At 47.0% G+C, this 18,550-nt stretch overlaps 1 protein-coding gene across 2 annotated transcripts in view; it reads right to left on the reverse strand.

Annotated features, from left to right (window-relative positions):
- Positions 1 to 1,022: 1,022 nt before the first annotated feature.
- The window catches only part of NTRK3 (neurotrophic receptor tyrosine kinase 3), a 229,825-nt gene continuing 212,297 nt past the window's right edge, over positions 1,023 to 18,550 (reverse strand). For both annotated transcript variants that reach the window (XM_064456204.1, XM_064456205.1), the window contains 2 exons: positions 14,927 to 15,085; positions 1,023 to 11,989 (listed from right to left, as the gene is read on the reverse strand). In XM_064456204.1, coding sequence (XP_064312274.1) covers positions 11,804 to 11,989; positions 14,927 to 15,085 — 345 coding nt within the window. In that variant the 3' untranslated portion in view covers positions 1,023 to 11,803. The remainder of the gene's footprint in view (positions 11,990 to 14,926; positions 15,086 to 18,550) is intronic.

An 18,550-nucleotide genomic window follows, 5' to 3' on the forward strand; every position in this document is an offset into this window, starting at 1 on the left:
CATTACACAATAATGTGGCTTTTTTATGGATTGATGTCAAAATAACTTTCAGGGACCACACTGTCATTTATATGTCCCTTACTTTGAATTTTTCAAGAGATTTGTTTGTTTACCCTTTACCAACAGTAAATTTAGTTGATAGCCAAAGCTGAATCACATGATGCTGCCAATAAAATAAATACTCTGTTTCTAAAGGGCTAGCAGTATAGTATCTCTCCATTTGTCAAATATCCCAGTAAATTAGGAGATAGGAACCTTTCACAGTCCAAACTGGAGATGGAGCCTTCACAGGTGGAACACCAGTGCAGGAAGAAGTGGGACAGAGAGTTTAACTCGGGGTGGGGGAGGGGGGGGGAATGGTTCTCTCCCACATTGGATTGATTGTTTTGCATTTTACACCATCCCACCTCTGTCACTTGAGAGCAAGATACCAGCTAACGGGTTCATACTAGAAAAATAGATGGGAGACAAGAACGAAGGAGACGACAACTGTGCCCTGACCGCTGTGGGCAGGAGGTTCCCCTGTTCCTTCAGAAGTGGTGTTCCTCCCCGAGGAGTAGGGCTTCCCCAGGAGCGGGGCTCAGCAGGAGTGGGAGTCCCCCAGAAGCAGGGCTCTCCCAGAAGCAGGGTACCCCCAGAGGCAGGGCACCCCAGAAACAGGGCTCCCCCGGGAGCAGGGCTCCCCCGGAGGCAGGGCTCCCCCAGAGGCAGGGCTCCCCCAGAAGCAGGGCTCCCCCAGAGGCAGGGCTACCCCAGAAGCAGGGCTCCCCCGGGAGCGGGGCTCCCCCGGAGGCAGGGCTCCCCCGGAGGCAGGGCTCCCCCGGGAGCGGGGCTCCCCCAGAGGCAGGGCTCCCCCGGAGGCAGGGCTCCCCCGGGAGCGGGGCTCCCCCAGAGGCAGGGCTCCCCCGGGAGCGGGGCTCCCCCAGAGGCAGGGCTCCCCCAGAGGCAGGGCTACCCCAGAGGCAGGGCTACCCCAGAGGCAGGGCTCCCCCGGGAGCGGGGCTCCCCCAGAGGCAGGGCTCCCCCAGAGGCAGGGCTACCCCAGAGGCAGGGCTACCCCAGAGGCAGGGCTCCCCCGGGAGCGGGGCTCCCCCAGAGGCAGGGCTCCCCCAGAGGCAGGGCTACCCCAGAGGCAGGGCTCCCCCGGGAGCGGGGCTCCCCCAGAGGCAGGGCTCCCCCGGGAGCGGGGCTCCCCAGGAGCGGGCAGGGCTCCGGGGGGGAGCGGCGCGGGGCGGCGGCGCTGTCCGCGGTGCTGATCCGCCGGGGCGCGGCTCCGCCGCTGCCGCTCCGCTACAGCCTCCAGCTTACTTGGGGCTTTTTTAATCGTTATTGTTGGGGACTGAACCGGTTTATCCTGCTGCATCAAATAGGGGTTGTATTAAAAAAGAAAAAAAAAAAAAAAAAAAACAAACAAACCAAAAAAACCAACCAAAAGGGGACACACCAGACACTTGCTACTGAAAAGGTGCTGGGCTACAAAGCTGTTGTATCATCCAGCAGGATCTGGTCTTCGTCTCCCAAATCTGTCTCTTATCTTAATTTCAGTTTTCAAGAAAGCCATAAACCAGGATTTGTTCTGTATTAGTGGAAGAAGTAGAAAAAGGAAATTAAAAGTGGGAGGAGGTTTGTAGGATAGAGAGCTGCTCCTGTCCTGATGGCCAATGTTCTTGGTTGCCGGGGTGAATATTCTGAGTCTTTTCTCATGTACTGCGATGGATTTGCTTGAATTATCAACAAACCAATGTCTTTTCTGATATCATATTTGGGTTTTTTCTTGTAGTATTTCTCTTCCTCTCTCCTGCTGTTCTGTTCCTAACATCATAGTGATCTTCAGTGCCTTTCAGTATCCACATCCTTTACTGACTTCAGACAAAGTTGTGGGTGTTCAACCCCTTCAAGGTTTATCCTGGTATTGCACAAGAAAGTTTAGTTACACAGGAACAACAATTCAGTCCCTTGCTGATTATTTCTATTGTCTCAATCTAGCTACATAAGAATGAGGCTGGACTTGAACAGAACACAGCCAGAATCAATCCCAACCATCGCTCCAGCAATCAAAACAACCTGCTGGGAGCTGAGTAACAGCTGAATTCTTGGTGAGAGAAATTACAGGCATAAAACCAAAATCAAATAGACTCCTTGTGCTCATTCAACATTTCAAGGCATATTTATAGGTACTGCTGCTGGCATCTTAAATATCTGAGTTTAAAAAATAACTGGATCACTCCTGTTGGGAAAAGTAATTTTCCTGTTCTGTCACTTTCACTGTCTTTGCCCCTGATAAGAAAGGGGGAGAAAGACACTGAATTGCACACCCATTCAGCCCCTGCCATCTCTTCTTTGGGCTGTTTGGATACACCTGAGATGAATCTGTGAAGACAAGATGGATCTGAAGGTCATCCAAAGGTCATTCCTTGGAACTAGAGTAGGAACAAGAGAGCTGACCAGGAAGTTACTCATGAGAAGCTGGAGGTTTCTTGATGTATGAAGCTGGAAAGGGCCTAGTAGGTGAACAGATGACCTTGCAGTCCAGCTAGTCCTAGTTGAGTCCCTTCCTTACACTGCTCCACTGTATTCCTCTCCCCCTGCTCCCAAGTCTTTCTCTCACTGGAAGGAAACACTGAAAAGAAATCTTACAACTCATTAAAATCCCTACATAAGGGAGATAATTCCACCCTATTTTTTCACTTTTACTTTCAAGAAGACAGAAGACTTGGGAAGATAATTTTTTAAACTTTAAGATTTTAAGAGGGACAATAGTCTTCCAAAAGGTTCACAGGAAAATTGAGCAATGGATCAGCATTCGTTAAGAGAGGTGAGGCAGAAAGCACATAGCTGCCAAAGCGAGTGCTTGTTAATGGTCTGGGAGAAAAAAGCACTGAGCAGCTGATAGTATTTTCCTTGGGAACAGTAGTCAGTATGCCTCAGGTGGGGAGGAGTGTAGGAACCAAGTTAAATCAACACACTTGCCATTGGTCCATGACTGGAAGATGCTGAAACTCCTCTGTTGCATGCCTGAGACTCAAGCACTGTGTGATGTCTGTGGCATAGACATCTAGGAACCATAGTGGATAGCAGATGGCTGCTGAATGGTGAAAGCAGATGACTGAGATTCTGGGCAGTGCAAAACCAGAAGACCTCAAATCCTGATCACAAAAGCCAGTTCTTGAGATTAAATCAAACCAACTACTCTGAGCAGAAGGGTGTCACCAGCACTGCACAAAGCCAACATGCAACTAGACATGGGAGGGTTCTTGTAAAAAGCTCCACCTCCCTTCCCCACCAACACACATACACACACACTGCCACAAACAGAAAAAAATATCAAGGTTATGTGTTTCCTGAAATGTGGTTGGCTGAATAAATATGCTTAAAGACAACCCTTTGTAAAGCAATAGCAGAATGAGTAACAGTGCATCGCCGCCATGGGAAATAAAAAGAAAAGTAACCCAACTGCAATTCAGCCAGAATCATTCCAAACCCCAAAGGTTGGCCTCTTTTTTTTTTTTCTTTAATGTGTCTGACATTTTATGGCATCAATAATGCAAACAAAGAGGAAATCATATTTGCAGAACACTAATGCACGGATGTCTAAAGCGAAATACAATACTGATTACTTTTTAAATGAAGCCACCAGGTTTTGATGTGCTGTGGTGGTTAAATTGGTCCATCAAATTCCTTCCAAAGCAAATTCCAGTCCAAAGCAACAGCTTGACCTTCTCTATAACCTTGGGTAGCCTTTGCAGTTGTATTCTGATTGGGGATAGTAAATGTTAGTTTGAAGCAATCTTCCTGATGGGCTTGATTACAGAAATGCCAGGGGCACAAAACTCTATGAGGATCAGGGGGAACTACGGGCATGTCCTCTCTTCATAGGTTATCCAAAGACTTTGACAAATGCAACAGTAACTCCTATGAAAAGCTGTGGGTGAGAGAGTGGGTGGGCCCTGAAAGAGACTTCTAGTACTGTTGAGATTTGCCCTTAGGGTTAGTAGCTAATCTGTTCTGCACCTGATAGCTTGTCTCTTGCCTAGAACCTCCTGCAGATGACTGCAGAGCAATGTCTGAGTATGAAAATAAGTATATGAATAAGAAGGGGTAGGAAAAACACACAAACAAAAAATACCTTCCTTTCCTCTTCCATTTCTTTTTAGTTGCTAATGGTGTTTTTTTTTACAAAGAAGTGCATCTCAGAGATGCATATTGAGAACCACAGACAGGATTGTCTCTACTCACATAAGAGTGAAGAAGTTGTCATGCTCCTGCCTGGAAAATCTTGCTGCTCGACCTACTCTTACAGCAAAAGACAAAAGGACTTGGGGTCTGGCCTCTGCTTCCAACTTAACAGGGGGAGCATTCAGTTCAGAAGTCAAGAGACTTCTTTTGCAATGTCCTCTGACTTGCACTGAATGAACTATGTGAACTACTTTAATTCATGCAGTTTTGGTGTGGTAGGCAGAGTTAATAGTGTGCCTGTGGGCTGGTGGGTAGAACTGGATGCCATCATCTCACATCAGCTGGGAGTTTGTCTACCATTTAGTCCTGGATAGCATCTGATCACAGCATTGTGTGTAGGGATTGTATGTGCTGGAGTTAATCAGTGCAAGCAGCTAATTGCCACTGGTTAACTAGTGCCTTATAATTAGGACTGGGTTGCTGGGTGGATACGTGAAGGGAGTTCTTTGTCACTAGGAAAAAATGTCAGCTTTGTGATATAAACCTCTTTGGGGAATTAAAAAAAAAAACCCAGATGGAGCTACTGTCACTTTAGCACAGTAGAAAATCAGTTTCAGCAGAACTGGCCTGGATGAGGTTAGAGTCACACTCTGCTGGGGTCAAAAATGGTAGTGGCTGCTCCCCGACCCTTTCTCCTCTGCAGAAGGGTGGGACAATATGGGCTTCAGCTGGGATTTACAGGAGATACCCCACATGCATTACAATGAGCTTTGCTGTAAAATTCACTGCACAGAGGTTAATCTAGATGTCAACACTGCCTGACAGCAGTGAAATTACTCCGGGGCAGTGTTCCTTCTGAAGTCTTAATATAACAGTCAATTCCATCCTGCCTGCAGGAAATGAAAGTTTTCTGCTTTGTGTGCGGAATCATTCGGCGCCAATTTTCTCACTGTTTGAAGTCCAAACTGTTTGTGGTCTTGGGATTCACCTCACATTAAGACTTCCACTTCATTTAAAAACTCTGCTAGTCAAGTCCTGAGAACTGCAAGGACAGGAGCCGCACAGGAAGAAAAAGAAGAGGGCAGGGGGGAGAAATCTTACCTCACCTACCACATCGAAATCAAACAGCTTCGCCAGCTCTCTGTGCTCTGAAAAGGGAGTGAATGCAGAAACTCAGCTACCTAAGTATCAAGGAGCAAAGACTGAGGAGGTTGGAAGCCAGCAGAGAGCGAGAGAAAGCATGCAAGAAGGCATTCGGGCCTCCTAGAGCTATGATTTTCTTTAGAGATATTTCAGTCCTTCCCTGCTGGGACCTTGTCCTAAGAAGCCAGTAGTTCAGCAGTTAAACACTCCCTCAGAACAACTGCTCAAGTTTTCAGCTGTAGGATCAGTTGCTTGTGCTGAGCGGGAGACCAGTTACCATAGAGGACTCCTAAAAGCGAGAGGAAGTGGTGGTTATATTTGTTGTGCCACTTTTCCTCTTGGAGACATGCTAAAAATGTGGAAGGAGGAGCCAATGGTCATTCCTTTAGTCTGACCTGTCAGATTGGGTCTGTGAGAAACTCAAGCCATCACAATGAAGTCAACCTATCTTAGCTCAGCCCCTGAAGAAAGCCGTGTCCTTCTTTCTCTTTGGTCTCTTATCACTTTCTCCAGTTCAGTTTTTCAAAGCTGCAAGCAATTGGACTCCTATCACTTCTCTCTGGGAGCTGTTTCATGGCTCAGTAATGTACTGGAAAGGAATTAGAGGTACAGGAGAAAGGAATGCTCCTGCATTCCTCCTGGAGCAGCAACTAACGTCTCTGCCTGTGTCATTTCTGACACTGCCAGCCAGAACGGATGTTTTGAATACACCTACTTTCTCCAGGCTTGAAACATAATATTCCTGATTGCAGGGAGAGTAGCAAAGGGAAAAGATATTTTTAGGACTTAGCAGCTACTTAAAGAAACATTAAATGCATACTGATGTAAGAGGTGCTTCAGGGTGGGGGTTGGGAAGGCACATTAGAGTTAAGCAAGTTTGTCTACTCCTGGAAAGCTGTGCCAAGAGGCAAACTTTCTCTTTTTCTGTCTTTGGTGTTCATTCGGAGACAGCATTGTTGTGCCATGGCTCCATGACCCTACCATTCATCAGAAAGCCACTGCATCTGAATTGAGAATAAGCATTTTGGGCTGTGTCAAAGCATGCCCATGCCTGCTGAGTCCCATAGCAGAGGAGCCCTGTGGATGCCTGTAGCCTTCCAGCCATCAGCAGAGCCACTATAGTGTGGCACCACAGCCAGGATCCCATTTATTCAGCTTGCTGATCCTCACTACTACCTTACGACCAGAGAACACACATACAGCTGTTACAGAAACATAGGATATGAGCCATGGTTGTAGTGTTTTAGCTGATTCCTGGTCAGATCAGCAAAGGTGGACATATGATATGCCAAAAAATCAGACACTCACATTAACCATTGGGAGTACAGTTGGGCAAAGGATGTAGACACTCTCGGGAGGAGAGGGGAGTAAATGAGAAAGATTAAACAAAACTTCTTAAGATGTTAACATTGCTGAACAAAATACTCTCTCCACGCAGATTGGCACATGAATGCCTGCTGATCCAGTGTTCAGAACTACTTCTGGTTTCATGGGCTTGCAGTGACCAAGGTCTGCATTCTTTAACCCATTTCCTGACGTCAGGGAAACTCATACATTTGAGTTCTGGGAAATAAGAGCCTTTCACATGAAAGAAAACAGATCATGTTGTATCATACTTCCGTCTGTGGCCCTGAAAAAACATAACTTTTTCAGGCCTTTTTTTAGCTGTATTTTCTTATAGAAAAGAAAAAATCACAAAGAAGCACAAACCCTAGAAATTTTGTTTTCTGCCTGGATAAATGGTCCCTTGCTTTTATTGGTTTCTGTCTCCTTTTTAAACCAGAATATACCCAGCATTATAGCTAACTTTTCCTGGAGCTTTAATATGTTGCTATTTTCTTTTAGTTTTTTTTTTTTGCTTGTATCCACTGTGCTACTTAAAATTCTGTGCCACACTCCAGAAACCAGTCTCAATTTCCAAACCCAAGATACTCACTTGCCTTCTAAAACCAGCCTTTCCCTTTCCTTGGCTTTTTTATTTCCCCACATATTTTCTCACCTTGTACACCCACTCCAGGGGACAAGCAGAGAGCTCAAAGCTAACGTGTCGCAAGCAAGCAGCCTCTCTAAAGGCATTCCAGATTTTTCACATTTGTCTGTGCAGCACATATTCCCAGAGTCACCTGTCTGCAATTCAACAGCCTGTGGACCCAAGGGCAGACCTGAAATGAGGCAACCCAGGCTCTTTTTCAACCCCAAAATTCATGCATTGAGGGACATTTAAAAGGACCAGATGGCCAAGCTTTGTGGGAGACAGGGTGGACTTTCAGTCTGGCAGATTGTTGCATGTCTTCCCTCAGCTACATTTCAGTTTTCATCTTGCAACCTCACAGGCTAGGGTGGAAGGAAAAGTAACAGCTGGAGAAGACAAGACAGGTCACTGATGAGCCCCTAAGGCTGGAGCCACCTATACCGTCCATAGTTTGCAGCTTTGTCATGTGATTGCCATCGGTACCATGCACCAAAATAACAGCTTCACGTCCAAGAAAGCATAATTTCAGTGACACCCTTGGGTGACTGAGTTGGTGCTAACAATTTTAATTTTCACAGAGCAGGATGCAGCTGTGACAGGGAGGACTCCATGGCTCCTTCTCAGCACTGCTCAGACCAGGGTTCCTCACAGCTCCCTTTCACAAACCTTTTGAGAAAAATGCAGATGGAAGAGGTTGGGTGGTGGGAACATCTGCCTGGGCATTAGGTCTGGCTTGCTCAAGAGCTGGGTGAGACCTACAGGTGTTCCCAGGCAGCAGGGATAACTCCTCTTAGCGGAGGCAGGGCAACAATAAGTATCTCTCCTGGAAATGGAGAAGGAGCATGAATTCATTTCCCTTTGCCTACAAACAGTCCCCACACTCAGATTTATGGCACTTGGTGAGATTTTCCTCCCAAACTTGCTCTTCCTCCTCCTCTCACATGCTGTAGGGTGGTGGCAGGGCCACCCCAGAGCCTTCTTCCTACAGTGAAAAGCACCATCACCCGTGCAGATGGGCAGCTCCGCTTCTGGTCCAGGGAAGGTGATTCTGGAAATGAGGTCTCAGGATGTTCACCAGGAATTCAGCCCAGCTGCTTTAGCTCTTCCCCTCCAAAACTGTCATGCCAAAAAGGGATGTAGCAGTTTCCATCATGTCTCTGAATACAAAACAACCTCCTTCTCCCCCCCAACAAACCTCCATCCAGCACCAACAGGCCAAGGGGCATAAAGCAGCAGTAGCAGCCAGGGAGAAGTCACACCGCAGAACTGCAGCTTATCCTGCTCTTCTGAGCAATTGTTCACAATTAAGTTTGACAAAAGGACCTTTTTCTGAGGCAGTCGCTGCATTTGGTGGGGCTAACAGTAAAGCAGTCAGACAGCCTGAAACTTTGTCTCAGCCACTTCACATCTTCTGGGGACCCATCTCCTTGCCTCTCATAGACCACTTATTTCTAACCATGTGGCACCAAGGCTCAGTGTCATGCTCAGTTTCTGAGCTTGCCTTGCTGTTGTGACCATACAAAAGGGTGACAGAAGGAACAGGGTGGTGGTGCTGGGGAGGAGGGGAAGGAGGAAAGGAAGGAAAGGAGGATGTAGCTGCTGTGCAGAATGATGACGGGGAAATCTCATCAAACATGGGAACACAATGTCTGTAGGTGATTTTATAGTGTAAGGGCCCTCACATTGGCCAAAAGATAAATGACAGCATGAAAGCAAGAGGTGGACAAAATGGTGGACTTGCGCGATCTGGCATAGTGCCTGGGAGCCACAAGAGCAAGAAGTCATTTGGGGAAAGAGACAGGCAGCCTGAGGGAAGGGTTTTCTTTTGGAGACACTGGGCCATTAACTTGTTCTCCCCTTGTACAGAATCTGCAGTCCTTTCAGCCAAAGTAGGCTGCATACAAAGGGAGCCAGGCCAGGGCTAGCAATCCTCCAATGAATCTTTTTCACTCCCAAAGGTGGACATAAGTAGGCAGATGAGGAAAACTAGATGTCCTCTCCCAAAGGAGGGAGATCCTGCTATTGAGAGGTGGCATGGTATGCTGTTTCTGTGTGCAGACTCCTGGCACTGGTCCACACCCTTGTCCCTGACCATGCTATCTTTGGTGTCCATGCCTGTTCAGCATCAGTCCGTCCAGCCTCCATTGGCATGAGCCTGTCCCACTCGACCAGATCTCTCTAACACGCAGAGGAAGGTTACATTCTTACTCCCACACGGCTACTGCCACCCATCATCTCCCACATCAAGCTTGCACTGCTCTTTACACAAGCACAGAATAAACCCACAGCCACTGCTTCCAACACAAACCTCCTTGTAGCAGTGTCCCTTGCCCCTGGCTGAAACCATAAGCCAGGTCATGCCAGAGCCATGGGTGGGAAGTAGAGAATGGCAAGATACAAGGTGTGACGAGGAAAGGATGCAAAATCTTCCCCTTTCAGTAGCTGGCCGTAACCAGGTTGCAGTCAGAGTCACCCACCCCCCCTTGCATCCTGGCCATGCATACCCTGGCCACAGGGAAGGAGCCAAGATCCCTTCTGCATCTCCTCTTCCCCCATCTGCATTCCCTTCCAGGCAAGCACCACAGCCAAGCAGGCTATTTTTATGCCAGCGGTTGTTGCCTTCGCAAAATTTCCCTTACAATGCCTGTGGCAGCCACTCCCTGCCTCCTGAGAGCAGCTGCCAAGCTGAGGTTCCCCCTCATCGGCCATTAGCCACATGAAAAAAAGACCCAGAAAGGTTTTGTATTCTCAGCCCAGTCTGGACACACAGGATTCAGCTTCTCACTCGGCCTTTCCCCAGGTCAGGATTATTTCCTGCTCAAGGGAGATGGGCTATAGGGAGGGTGCTTCTGTCTCTCCCTTGCTGTCCCCACCACCCCCTGTCGCTGCCTGTCAGGCCTTTCTCCTCATTGAGATGCAAGGCTGGCTGCTCTGGCCATCCGCTGAGCCGTCTGCTCCTGAAGGCACCTTCCCCTCCTTCCCCCCCTTCTCCCGGGGCTGCCTGTGGAGCTATTCTTCAGCCTCTGCATTTCACAACAGCTCAAAGGCAGATGCATCAATCCTTTCAGGGGATGGGGACGTGAGGAGAATGGCAAGGGGGCTGCAGGCAGGTGTTGGTAGGTTCCCAGCCATCTCACAAGCCTTGTCCCCCTCCCTGTCCCCCACTGGCTTATGCCTGAGGCTTGGACTGAGGCATGGGGCAGGGATGGGGAAGGGAAAAGGATGGGGAGGAAGAGTACTGGCATATGCTGACCCCATAAGCATGCCCAGCCAGGATGCAGGCATGCTCCCAGCTGTCTGCACGCTGCAGCTTTTCTCCCATGCGGGGAGAAACCTGTCCACTGAACATTTACACCAGGGACCAATTTGGCCCTGGTACAGACAGCTGAGGGAGGGGGGACATCCCCATGGCTGCTAGCAAATGTGAAGGGTGGGGAGCAAAAGGAGGGGTGGGGATGGGGGTTGTTCCTCCCAAAGTTGCCGCCTGTGCTGGGCATCCTGGACGAACAGCACTCCTGTCTTGCACACTGAAATGGATTGGGGATGATTCAGGACCAGGTCTCCAGGACCCCTCCTCAACCCCCTCGCGCAGCTGCTTTGGTCCCACTACTGTCCCAGCCCTGGCAGCAGCCAGCATGGGGCAGGAGGGAGGTCTGGGTCCGGCTGGCTCACTGTCTGCAGGAGGGCAGCTGGTTCCCGGTGTGTGTTTACCCGTAGGTGCCACAATCCTTTGACTGTGTGTTTGAAAGCCTTGAGTCTATACACTTAAGAATCAGCAAATTAGAAAAATTGTCCTGAAATGTTGGAGGGAGGAAAAAGGCAGGAAGGCAGAGAGGGATGGGGAAGGACTTGGAGGGAGTAAAGGGCTTGGTAAAAGAGAGTTCATCCAGGGGCACTGCCCTGGGTTTGTGCCCATCACCTGTGGGCTAGGAAGGAGGGAAGGAGGCAAGGACGAAAGGGGAGGACTGATTTCACACATTCAGTGCATATCATACAACCAGGGCAAGGCTTTCCTCCTGGGGCTCCTACCCAGGATGGCATTGCTGTTGTAGCCACTGCAGAGCCCTGCCCAGCAGCCCGAACCATCCTCCCAGCAGGGTTAGAATTCACTGCTTCATTGTTCGGGGAAAGATACCTTCTCCTTTCTTTCTTTTTTTTTTTAATTATATATATCTTTTAAGTACTTTTTTCTCCCTTTTTTGTTTCTTTTTTTTTTTTTTTTTAAAGTCTTATAATTTTCTGTAACAGCAGCTTCTTTCTGTATTGGTGTGGAAGTTATATATAGAGAGATATCTATAAATATATATAAGCCAAACTGCCTTACAGGTTGTTTTCTGGGATTTTTGTTGGTTTGCTTTTTGTTTTGTTTTTTTTTTCAGTGTTGTATGTGTAGCAGGCACTTGAGTTTATATGTAGATGTTTGCTTGGGAGCTGAGGGGCAAAGGACTTGGGAGGGGGAGAGGGAAGGAAGGGTGGAAGGAAGGAGCAGGGATTTTTGACAAGTGGCCACTTCTAGCCAAGGATGTCCAGGTAGATTGGTGTGGCCTTGCCCAGAGCATGAAGGATCTTGTAGATCTCCTTGATGTTGAGCCGTTGCTGAGGTTCTCTCTGCCAGCAGCCCAACATGATGTCATAAACCTCCTTGGGGCAGACTCGAGGCCTTTCCAAAACTCGGCCTTGGGTAATGCACTCAATGACCTAAAAGAAAGAAAAGAGATGTTGAACACCACTCAGACCATACCTGGAGGATGTCTCGTCCCAACTACTTCTTGGCTGATGTGGTATCATTTAGTGAATGGAAGATCTGAAAAGCCAAGAGGTCTGAAGATTCTCAGAGCTCACCTGTTTGTGTGTTGTTAATTATAATTTTACAGTGAAGAGTTTGTCTCCAGCTGCAGTCTTGCAATTCCTGATAACCTTCCCCATTTGACACCTGCCTACCTCAATGTACTCTCCAAACAGGAGGTCACAAGAAAATGAAATGAAGTTTTAATTTATGGCGTCAGTTTCTCCTGATAACCGAAGAAAGAAAAAAAGCCTTAAAATCCCCAAACTAAAGTAATATTTTGCACAGCTGAAATTATATTTTTGTTCCCTGAAAATCAAGAGTCCTTTCCATTGCAAAGCCCAGGAGAGTCCTACACGGGAAAGATCAGAGCATGTTTTCGTACCTCCACCTCCAAGGACAGCTTTGCCTCATTTTGAAATAGAAAAGCAGCTGAAAGAATGAAATTTCATCTCAAATCACATCTGTAATGGAGAAAAAAAGTTTGCAGAGCTAACACTGTTCTGGGTCAGGTCGGTGCTGCTAATGAAAGAAATGTGAGCTCTTGGATAGCATTAAAGTCTCTTCAGAGGGATGCCATTGGAAAGTACTCCCTAAGTGTCTGTTTGTGTTTTGTTCTCTGGAGGAATGGATGCAAAGGGAAGGGATGTGTGATTTGTCAGAAAGCTGCTATTACCGTCCGGCCTCCTTGGTTGGAGTTGATGAGTCCCAGCATTGCAGTGTGCGAGTGACCTGCCACGCTGTGCAGATAAACACAGATCCCAAGCAGTGTGTTGAGGGAAGCCACCCAGCAAGGGGTGTTTGGAATTTATCATTTATGAATAGTAATGGACCTGCCACACAGCTCAACAGATACTTATCGTTTTGCTGTTTGCATATAAATACAGAGGGGAGAGATTAGGACCTGCTGAAGGCAGGGTGAGGAAGATGCAGCATGCAGAGAAGCCTGCACTGCCATAAAGCTGCTGGCAGCAGTGACTTGTGGGAGGAGGTGAGTTATGGTTTCTGACAGGACATCCTGTCCATGCACAAGAACCCTCTGATGGGCCCTTTCTCTCCAGGGCAAAGGAAGGGCATAGACAAAAGCTAATGGACTGGCTGAGGCTTTCAGATGAGGTGGTGCCCTGCCTCATTCCTCTGCTCAGGCAGGGTCTCTTCCAGCCTTGAAAACACCTGTTAAAAATGCTCTGGGGGTATGAGGCTGTGTGGATGCCCCAGGAGGGAGCAGGCATCCCAGCCTTGCTCATGCCCACAACCAGCAGCGGCGATGCCCCACCAGCCTGGTGATTGCTCACTGTCCAGTCCTGGCAGCCTGAAACTTGGCACAGGAACAGTTAACCTGCCTCTCCACGGGGCTCTGCAGCTGTGGCCAGGCTGCTGCTGAGACTTGCTCTGATGCCTCACCATCCAGGAGCTGGTGGAGGTGTCAGTCCTCTGCAACCACGCAGGTTCTGCCCACTTCGCCACAAACTGTGAAAAAATGAGCCAGATGAGAGCTAATGTGGCTTCCTCCCACCAGGATAGTGTGGTCTGGGATGGGAGTCCTCAGCTCTCAGAAAGAAGTGGATACAGGAATAGGAAAGGAAAGGAAAAGATTTTTCCATGGGCTGGTAGCAAAGCCTATACAGCTGTATCTGTGCAGATTTTAACCAGCCCTCCTCCCTCAAGGTTAGGGGTGACTATTCTCAGTCCTACTGCCCTGCAAAGGAAACTGAAGCAGAAAGCATGGGGTTAGCTGAGTTGTCATATTCTAGCGTGCCTATCATCCATGTACAAGTTACATGTACTCATTTGTGTGTGTTTGTTATTTCCCCTCCCAGGGAAATGCAAGAGCAGCTCATTAAATAGCGTGACAAATAACTTCTGTCGCTGTCGATTCCATTGTTTGTGTCTCTAAAATGTTTGCGTGTGCTACTTTGGGATATACAATCAGGCCCCATTGAGCACACAAACGGGCAAGTATTAGAGCTGTAAAGCAAAACCTTGGATTTGCCATCTCTGCAACTCACTTAATTAAGGGATCTGTATCCAGAAAGCAGAAAATGCACATTTCTCATTACAAAAGGTGAAATTTCTGAAATCCATTAGATACACAGTAGGATAAAAATGTGCAAGGTTCCCACACACTCCTATGTCAATGCAGCGTGTTCCTCTTCTATAATACCTCTACTATTCTGAGCAAAAATCTTGCAAGGCATTTCTGCTGATGTGCCTCAAACCTCAGCTCTGACACTCTGCTAATCCCCGCCAGCCTTCCCTCAACATTTTTACAGTATAGCCCTATACTGATGGGCTGCAACTTTTGCTATTCAAAGAAATAACAAGGACAAACCAGCTCCTTGGGTCCCACCCTCAATAAATTAGGGCAAACCGTATAACAGATATCCCTATGGGAAAAAATCCCACAGGAATGTGCCACATGCTATATAACAGCCTTCAAACACTTTCTCATGAACTGAAGACTGCAGTAAGAGCCTCAGCTATAAAGTAAGGAGAAAGAGAGCAGAGGAAATGCAGGGCATGACAATAACTTAGATCACAGCAGTACTTTGGGTATCCTCAGTTCTGGCATCACCCCAAGAGTTTATCAGATGTTATGGAGGTATGTCAGGAACTTAGAAGGGAGAGACTGAGGATGAGCCAGTACATGGCTTTGGCAGGGCCCTTTGATTCCTGCATGCCTCCGTTTCCCCAGCTCTTGAACAGAGATAATGACACTTCTCCCATGGTGAAGCCATGGGAGTGCCAAGGAGGGGACCATTTATGTATGAACTGCTTTGCAAGCAATCTGGAAAGGAGAGATGGTAGAAAGTAGAGTTTCCAGCTGAGGTGTCTCAGCACTGTTGTACCTCTGTGTTTGAGAGCTGAAACCATGGCTGCTTCCCATATGTGAAGATCTCCCAGAGGATCACCCCGAAGCTCCAGACATCACTCTCTGTTGTGAACTTCCTGTACATGATGCTCTCCGGAGGCATCCAGCGGATAGGCAGCATGGTGTGTCCTCCAACCTGGGTGAGGGTAAAGGCACAAGGAAACCTGAGTGATGAGCCCCCTGAGGAGGGGGTCAGCCCTGATGTGATGTGGACAATCTCAGGGCCTCCCTGTGAGCTACAGCAATGAGGAGCTATTCAAAAAAACTGGGCTGGCTACTGCCTCCCCAACCGCCCACGGGCTTACCCGCCAATCCCACCTGGTTAACATGATGGGTAGGGTGTGAAATGTATCAAGATAAATGATGTCCTCTCCTCCCAAAATGGGATTGTAAAGAAATCAAATGACGAAGTGCCAAGAGCATACTCCAACCCTACAGTCAGACAAACCACGAGGCAAGGCAAGAAACAGTGTTCAGCAAATTATTGCATTGAGTTTTGCAGGGCCTCAGTGCTCTGAGGCATCCACCAGAAATACAGCATGAGGTTTGTCCCTCTTCAGTAAGGTTTTTTAAAAGCCATGCACAGTCATCTGCACATCACTTAATTGCATGAAAGATTTTGTGCTCATAAAACTGTGCTACAGGCCTTTTCAAAGAGTGCTTTGAATATGTAAATGACTGCAGGACCACACTGCAAAAAGGCAGTCTGTTTGTAAAGAACAGGCTCTTACAGGCAGGGATATGCCCAGCATTTAATGGAAGCAGGAAAGCCAACCCCTTTGGAGAGACTGGAAATGGGAGAGCCCATGGGTGAAGTCCCATTAGGGTATGCCAAGCCAGGGAAAGGCCCTTTCTTTGTCAGGGTTTACCGTTCTCTAGGGCACACGAATCTAGCACGTATACAGCAGGTTTGCAGGATACATGCAAACAGTTTGAAAGCAGATGGATTTACCTTCAGATTCACTAGAGATTTCTAAACAAGTGCCTCTGAGCAGGACAAGTTTGTCTCTGCTCTGTCCTTCTACATAAGAAGCACCATCTGTGGGGAAATAGCTAATTGATAAGACCAGCCGGTGCTGGAAGCAGTACGGCTGCAAGTCACCAGCACTCGTTTTTGCTGAGGGTAAAGTGTGTGAGGTTTTAGTGGTGATGAGAAAGAGACATTTTTTGGAACTGCTTGGAAGACTGCTTGTCTCATTATGGACACCAAAAAAGCAATAATAGTAATAACTTTGTAGCACTGCAACTGAATCAAGCAGACAGAAATCTCTCTGGGCCTATGGCGGATCAGGAGAGAAGGTATCTCATATCTAGGTTTTCAGCATATGTATGACTATTCAAAATAATGAGATTGTTGCTCTTGCTTGGATGAAAATGTTTCTTATACAAACAAAAGCTCTTCTCCGAGCTGCCAGTTTTCCCAAGCTGCCAGAGGTTTATTTGACTGATTAAAGCAGAACTAATGTGGGGAAGGGTCAGCACATGTTGCAGTGCTTGGAAGCAAGAGGGATGGTGCTGGGAAGGTGTGTTGGAATAGGGTGTGAAATGGGTATGATGCTTAGCAGGCTTTCTGCGTGGAGGGTGCGAGTCAGACTTCTCTGGGGTTTGACAGAATTCAGACCCGGGCTTGCAGTGAAGTACTCAAGAGATCTGCAAACCAGCGCTTCTTCTAACTCTGAAACAGCCTCTACCTACAAAAAAAAGACGGGATTTTAAAGGTCCCAGGAATATCTTTCTTTCCTAAGTGCAGAGGTGCTCAGAATGGCAATGCATGAAGGTCAAAAGCTCATTGCAGTTCTACACCTCCTGTTTAGAAATGGCTTGGCTGGCATGTTCTCAGCTTACTGCTCTCAACTCCCAAGAATATTCTCCCATAATGGAAATGGAAACAGGCTTTTTTTTGTCTCTTTGAACCTTGGCTGCAATTGTAGCTCTTTCCTGTATTCCCAGCTTTTACAAGTTCCTTTCCCTTCTTGTGAAGGGCTCTGAGGAAACATTATGGACAGAAAAGGACATACATCAAACTTGATTGTTGCAAAAACTGTTCTGTGCTAATGCTTAGTTTGTTCTCCTTTAAGTAGCACTAACTCACTCTTCCGTTTTCCAGTGATCTCAAAATGAATTCTTATTGCAAAGCTCTCTATATTTGCAATATTCTGAATCTTGCAGGATCGTTTGAGATTACTGGTAGTACAACATATTGAGCCCTCCCTTTTGAACAGGTCTTACAGCAGTTCAAAATCTATGAACCAGGTACTCCGCTTACACAAACAGTTTTACAGCTGTTTTGTTTGAATGGGAGGGCCCTGATTTACACCACTTGAGAATCTGGATCTGGATCTGAAAGCAGAACAGAGAAGACAGTAGTCCCATCTCAGTTTTAATAAGCTAAAATAAAGTCGAGGTCTTTAGTCCCCTCTAGATACATCCTGGTGAAGAACTGCCAGTCAAGTGATACACAGTCAATGGTTGTCCCAAGAATGTGACGACACAGTCTTGGTTTAGTTTGTATGGTAGAGTTCAGGGACTGCTAAAGCATTCATCTCAGCCCTGTATGTCATGTGAGATATATATTTTACTAAAAATTAATCCAGTAATAATTACTAATCAAACTAATATTGGGGGGAAAAAAACCAAGCAAAGCCCAGGAATGTATGGATCCCAAAATATGGCTCAGCTGTGCTCATAGACAAGGCAGCATTCTTTGCAGAATTATTCTTTGCATTGCAAATAAGGTGCCACATTTTGGAGACAAAACGTTAAGTCTTGCACTTACTAGCTAGCTATAAGCAGAACAGGCATAGATTAAACTGTTAAACCACTCCAATATTTATCTTAGCACATCAGGCTAACTATTACATTTTAAAGCATCACCTTTGACTATCCTGTGCTGCTCCCCTTCCAAACAGATTAGGATTCAATTTCCTATTTGACAGATGAGAAAAGAGATGCAGGAAGGCTGGGAAAGGCTCTGCTCTGAAGCTGTATAGTAAGTGAACACTTAGTTGAGTCTTCCTGGTCTGCAGTCAACTGTACCCTGTTATTTGCTGATGTAGTAAAATTGTTTAGAGCTGAGCACAGAGGGATTTTGCTGCTGATGCCACAGGAAGCAGAGTGTGTCCACGGTGACAGAAATCCTTTGCATAACATGTAGTGTCTGTGATCTGTGTTGTGCCAGTGTAGACTTGCACGTGATTCCAACAGCTATATACTTTTTTTACAGGACCTGTTGCCAAAAGCTTAAAAGCAAAAAAAAAAAAAAAAAATAAAGATGCCGGATATTTCTTCTTTTGCAAAGCTAGTTTACATGGCATGTCCTTGGCTCTGGAAAGAATCGTTATTGTGTCTTTAGAGAGAAGCTGAGAGTTTGCTTCAGTCAACCTTCTGTTTGCTCAGAGCAGGGCCTGGCAGGTTTCAGCAATAAGTGACCATGCAGTACTGATGCTGTCAGGGGCATGCTACTTGTGAATCTTTTCTAAAACAGTCATGTATTCTTCCAACCCCACCTTCCTCCTTGGCAGCCAGGGATGAGGGAGCTCACCCATTGTGCAGGATCGTCTTCTAAAGGCCCCTCAGGGTGACAAGTCCTCAAAAAGTGGCA

This window comes from Phalacrocorax carbo, chromosome 7 (assembly GCF_963921805.1).
Source record: "Phalacrocorax carbo chromosome 7, bPhaCar2.1, whole genome shotgun sequence".
In the NCBI taxonomy this organism is placed as follows: domain Eukaryota; kingdom Metazoa; phylum Chordata; class Aves; order Suliformes; family Phalacrocoracidae; genus Phalacrocorax; species Phalacrocorax carbo.